This window comes from Echinops telfairi, unplaced genomic scaffold, assembly GCF_000313985.2.
Source record: "Echinops telfairi isolate 266 unplaced genomic scaffold, ASM31398v2 ScPeMD7_3;HRSCAF=10, whole genome shotgun sequence".
NCBI lineage: Eukaryota > Metazoa > Chordata > Mammalia > Afrosoricida > Tenrecidae > Echinops > Echinops telfairi.
The window spans coordinates 58,193,939-58,199,797 of NW_022103899.1; the positions used below are offsets into that span (position 1 = coordinate 58,193,939).

At 47.5% G+C, this 5,859-nt stretch overlaps 1 protein-coding gene across 1 annotated transcript in view; it reads left to right on the plus strand.

Annotated features, from left to right (window-relative positions):
* The window catches only part of DIS3L2 (DIS3 like 3'-5' exoribonuclease 2), a gene marked incomplete at its 3' end in the record, with an annotated part of 319,919 nt that overhangs the window by 77,584 nt on the left and 236,476 nt on the right, over positions 1-5,859 (plus strand). Inside the window, exon 5 of the mRNA XM_045294312.1 lies at positions 3,907-4,008. Coding sequence (XP_045150247.1) covers positions 3,907-4,008 — 102 coding nt within the window. The remainder of the gene's footprint in view (positions 1-3,906; positions 4,009-5,859) is intronic.

The following is a 5,859-nucleotide window of genomic DNA, read 5'->3' on the forward strand; positions in this document are numbered from 1 at the left end:
GGGCCCTACAGTCCTCGCTGTGCCTTAGCAGCTCCGTGCAGGGACGTTGTCCTCCGGGCTGGGTGTGCAGATACGGGGTCTAGACCGTCCCTTTTTTTCCTTCTTGGTTTGCGTCCGTGTGGGTGTGTCATGCTGGCCCTCTCCAACCTGTAGATTAAGTGTTGTTCCTTGTCAAGCACACTTCTAGGGAGGGGTCAGTTTGGCTCTGGTTGGGGCCGGCCCTCTAGCCCAATCTTTTCATGCATTTCTCCGCGTGGTCACGTTGCCCTCATGGTTTGGTGTGCTGTGGGGAGGTCTGTCTGCACACTCCCGATTCTGTGGAGACATAACCAGTACTCTCCACCTGGGTGGGTTAGTGCCCTGTGCCCCCCATGCCATCATCTCCCCTGCCCCTTTTATCGTGCCCCCTTCCCCACTTTCCCCTTTTTCATGTGTTGTGTGGGGTTCGCCTCAGCCCTGCTTGCTTGGGACAGGATGATGATAACTAGTATCATCTCATCCGAAATCCCCGACCTGCTAAGGGGCTTGCCCTTGCTTCTCCCTGAGGCAGCGTTTTGTTGCCTGTGCCCTGACACATGATAATGGGTTAGGGTGACCTCCACATAGCTCCCCTTCGTTCCAGGGAAGTCAGCGCAAGCCCGCTGCTCTGTCAGCTGCAGAAGGCAGGCCCTGAGGGTGGTGCGGTGCCCAAAACAGCTGCTCACGCTCTCCCCTCCTCTTCCCAGGGTCTCTGGGAAGCTTATCCAGAGTGTGCCTTCGGTCATGTGGTCTCAGTGGGCAGCTTGGTAGCTGCCCCTCGGGAACAGGGTGGGGTCAGTTAGGTCAAGTGTGCCCACGATGGCTGCCAGCTCATGGCTAGACTGGAAGTAGAACCGAAAGACGGTTCTAAAAGATCTCGGCTGGTTTGTAATTGGAACCTATAAAAAATGCTGAGCGACTCAAAGGCCAATTTAATTTTTTGGGCGGGGGTGGGCCTGTGAAAAGCAGGGAGTGGTGGATTTGGAGTGCTATTTTTAACTCTAAATGGAGATTTTCATAGGACAGTAGCCCTCCACCTCCTCTCTTATATGCAGAAGGATACATTCCGAGACCCCCAATGGATGCCTGAAACCGTGGAGTACCAAACCCTGTATATACTGGATTTTATGCTATACAGACATACCAATGCTCAAGCGTAATTTATCAGTTCTGCACAAGAAATGATGAACAGCAATTGTGAATGGACTGGCCTCTAACCGCCATCGAGGCGATTCCAGCTCGTGGAGGTGTGGCTTTTTGAGGCTGTCAATGTTTGCGGGAACAGAAAGCCTCATCTTTCACCTGCTGAGCGGCTAGTCGTTTCAAACTGCCAGTCTTGCAGCTGGTGCTTTTCAGACGGTGAATAACCCAAACCTCGGAGAACAAAACCCAGGAATTGAGAGTGTGGCTTGAGGGGGACTGCTGCAGTCGCCTGCAGTCTGTTGGTGTTACAGCTTGTATCCAGAGTGTCTTCAGTAGGACATTTTGAGTGGTCGTCTTTCCATCTTTGGCTGTCACCTTTAAAAAAACAACAACAAACATTTGACTTTTCTTTTGTCTCTGAAATGGGAACACAGATTATGAACTCTGAGAAGGGAAAAAAATGTATGGTTTTAAGTGCGTATGCTTGTTGATGGAACATTATTTTCTAAAATACTTAGTTTTTTTTATGGAGGCTGGCTGCTGAAGGTCTGTGTTTCTTCAAGTCTTTTTTTTCTTTAATCGATTTAAATGATTCTGCAAAGTACTTTTGCTCAGTGGGAAGATTCTAGCACCCATGTAAGTCTAGAGACTGGTAGGAAAGGGGAACTCGCTGTGTGCTGGATCTGAAGTGGCTTCCCATTTTGTACATCCTTTGCAGTCCCCACCTTCTCTCTTAGGTCTTACTGGCCTCTACCTCCTGGTCCCCTGACGTTGGATCACCCGAGCAGGTGGCCGGCCCTTCTGGTCCATCCTGCTGAAAAGGAGAGGGTGAAGAACAAGCAGCCTAAAACTATAGCCACAAGTTGTGCTGCACCTTTGCCAATGCTCAGTTGATTGACACAGTGCAGTGCTGTAGAGAAGCTTGCTTCACGTTCTCGCTTGCCTCGGAGGCCATTTCACACATGGGTTCTTTAATGTGGCTCTCTCACCAGTCTCTAACTCCCTCCAGACGACCTTGTCCTGCATGCGTCTGGTATGAAGGTGGGGGAAGATCCTGATAAGATTCACCTATGAATAATTGCAAATGGGATTCCCTGAAGTGCCAAATGAGCCCTCTGAGACGCAGGAGGAGGAATCTCATTACCAGCAAGAGCCTGGAGTGAAGTGCATCCTCTGGGGCCGAGATCCTTGTGCAGTGAACCTCCTGGATCCAGATGCCAGCTGTTCCTTCAGAGGAGCAGCAGCAGAACCAGGAGCCAGAGCAGGGGCAGGGTGGACTTCCAACCCACAGAGCAAGTGAAGCTTTGTGCAGGAGGCTGGCTTGCAGAGTAGGGTGCCTCTGGGGAAATTGGACTCACTAAGGCATTGAAGGGGAGTTGAGTGCTTTTGGATTGAAGCTTACTGGAGTAGGGTGCTCTGGGCACCTAATTTAGGGAGCTGGATTTGCTGATCCATGGTGCTTAAGCTGAATGCTTTGGGGTCGAGGCTTACATCCCGGTGGTATGTCCTTTGGGCATTTGTTAGCAGACTCAGCAATACTCTGTATGTCCTGATAAACAACTCAACCCTTAGCATTTCTCACTGGCATTACAACTTGTAAATTCCTTACTAAACCCTTTAATTGGATATTTTGGACAGTGTAAGACACGACAAAATAATAATAATTTATAAATTACAAAGGGTTCATGAGGGGTGGGGAGTAAGGGAGGGGAATGAGGAGCTGATACCAAGGGCTCAAGTAGAAAGCAACTGTTTTGAGAATGATGGTGGCAAAAAATGTACAAATGTGCTTGACACAATGAATGTATGTGTGGATTGTGATAAGAGTTGTATGAGCCCCCAATAAAATGATTTAAAAATAAAATAAAATAAGCCCTTTAATCATGCATTTTGTTCATGAGTTTCTGTGTAGCATCATAAGGGTTATTAGAACCCAGAGAGACCGAGTAGAGAAGTAGACACTGTAGAAACTGGAGAGGTAAAACAGATAAAGTGTAGACAGCATAGTGTCCATTCTGGGAGCACCCTTGGAGCCACACTGTGTAAAGAGCGCTGTTTCTGGGTGTGTGCTGGAGGAGAGAGTTGTGTGCGAGCCTCTTGTTGATGGGGTGCCTCTTCAGTAAGGGGCTGGCGACGGATAATGCCTTGAGGGTCTTATGTTGGGTCCCTTTCCTTGTCTTCCACTTATATTGCCATACAGACAGCCAGGTTTTGTTCTCTCACCGTTCCTTGGAGCAGAGGTAGGGTAGTATGATTTGCTTGGTTTCCTTCTAGAGAACCCAGAACCCAGAGCTGATGGCTCTTGGGTCCGTGACTCTCCTTTCCAGCCACAGCTGACTTCCCAGGGGGGTTATACATTGTTGTTATTTGCTTTCTTGTATGCTCTCTGGTAAACATATTGTACCCTCTTGTGATCCTTTAAAAAGAAAAAAAAAAACACTCAAGGTGAAAAGGTATCACCATGTTGGATTTTATTAAAAACAAAGTTATTCACGGGTAAGTTTTCTCCTTTCTCTTGTAAGTCATAGAAGTATGAGATTTCAGGGAGTTGTTGTGTTGGGTGTTTTGACCCGTTTTGCTGCTGGTGGCATTTCTACAGACCCCAGAGGCCACGCCCCTTTAGGTCTGTTTGTAGCTGTGTACTAGTGCTTTTGGTTCCCCACTGGACAGATTGAGGAGTGTAAAATGCTCAAGCCGAGCAGCCTTGGCCAACTGACTTTGCTTATCTTTCTCCCTCCTACCCAGGATGGTGACCGAGACATCTTTATTGATGGCGTCATTGCTCGGAATCGAGCCTTGAATGGAGACCTGGTGGCGGTGCAGCTGCTTCCTGAGGAGCAGTGGAAGGTGAGTGACGTCGTCCTTCCTAAGGTAGACTGTGCAGGGCCTTGTGCCCAATGTGGCGCATCAAAGACACATCGCACCCTTAGGTGTTGTCTCAGAAGCCGTTGAATGCTGAAGACTCCAAGGCTCTGCTGGGTAGATATTTGGGTTGTCCTGGCTCTCTGCCTTTCCCATCTGTCTTTCTTGTCAACATTCTTTGTGACAAATTCCGAGGCTCTTGAGAGTAGAAGTCTTGTCTTTCTCCCATGGAGCATTTGGTGGGTTCAAATGACTGCCTTTTGGGTTCACAGCCCCATGAGTACTCCATCCCCCTGCCCCCTCTTGGGGCTCCTTGAATTGAAGAGGAGGCTCATAGAAAGACTTGGGAGCAGAATGGCCAAAACGAAGGACGACCGAGTTGAAGGACTTGTGTAGCCTAATTTCAAGACTTTCTACAAGGCTCTGATCATCAAGAGGATGTGGTACTAGGGTCAAGGTGGACATGCAGAGCCTTGAAACAGAACAGGAACCCAGAGATAGCCCCGCAGATATGATTAACTGATGTTCTACAAAGGTACTGTGCTAATTCGGCGAGGAAAGGAAACTACCCCCATCCTTCCCCCAGCCCCCTCTGTGCCCAATAAATGCTTTGAAATAATTGAGTACCCATATGAAAAAAAGTGAGCCCGAATTCTTATATCACATACAGAATGAGTGTGTAATGGATCATAGATCTAAGTGTGTATGTGAAAAACATAAACTTCCTAGAAGAAAATATAGGAGGAACATTTAGTGGCTTTATATTTGGCTGAACTTCTTTAAGTATAACATAAAAAGCATGAAACATTTAAAAAAGCAATTATCGATAGACTGGACTTTTTTTTTAATGGGCTCAGTTACAAAAATGAACAGGCAAGCCACTGTCTCGGAGAAACTATTTGAAAAACATCTATCGGACCAAGGACTCTTACCTAGACTATGTAAAGAATTCATGACTCATTAATAAGAAGACAAACAACTCAGTTAAAAGTGCATTAAGTCCTGGACACTTTTTAAACCAGAATATATGGATGGCAAACAAACACATGGAAAGATGCTGGCCATAATTAGTCCTTAAGGACATATACACCACAGGCCCACTGGACTGGCCAAACCTGGAAAGGTTTCATGCTGGTCTTGTTGGGAGACCATCTCGGCAGTGCTGGAAATAACATGTTGGAGCCACAGCTCTCATAGGCTGCTGGTGTGAACGTTACATGGTCTAGGCACTTTGGCAGTTTCTTAAAAAGTTACACGTTCACTTAACATGTGACTCAGCCATTCCATGCTTAAGTATTTCCCGAGCGAAAGGTAAGCCCTTGTGCACACAAAGTCTGGTACATGCATGGCTGTGGCAGCTGTATTTACAATAGCCCCAAGCAGCAGCTCCCCACGTGCCCACCACCAAGTGAATGGAAAAGCAAACTGTACGTGCAGCCAGTGGGTGTTTTAACTCAACAATGAAAACGATTATAGTATTGACCCATGAGAGAACATGGATGGACGTCAGAAAAATTATGGGTAAAAGAGACCAGACAGACTCGGGTGTACAGTCAGGTGGGCAGAGGGGAAGAGAAGCTTGGGAGGTCAGCTGGGATTCCGGAGCTCGGGGACAGACGCCTTCTCCTGGGGAGGCTTGCAGAGCACAGCTGAGAGTTGCTAAGTGTTCCGTCGATGAGAAAGATGGGTGCCTCAGGAGATCTGTTTTAGAATGAGGACCCATTCTGTCCACCAGTATTTACTGGTCTTTGCTCCAACTTAATCTTGTTAAAATGCAGACTGGAATTCTTTAGTTCCATGGTGGAGCCTGGACCTGTGTGGCTTTAAGAAGCCTTC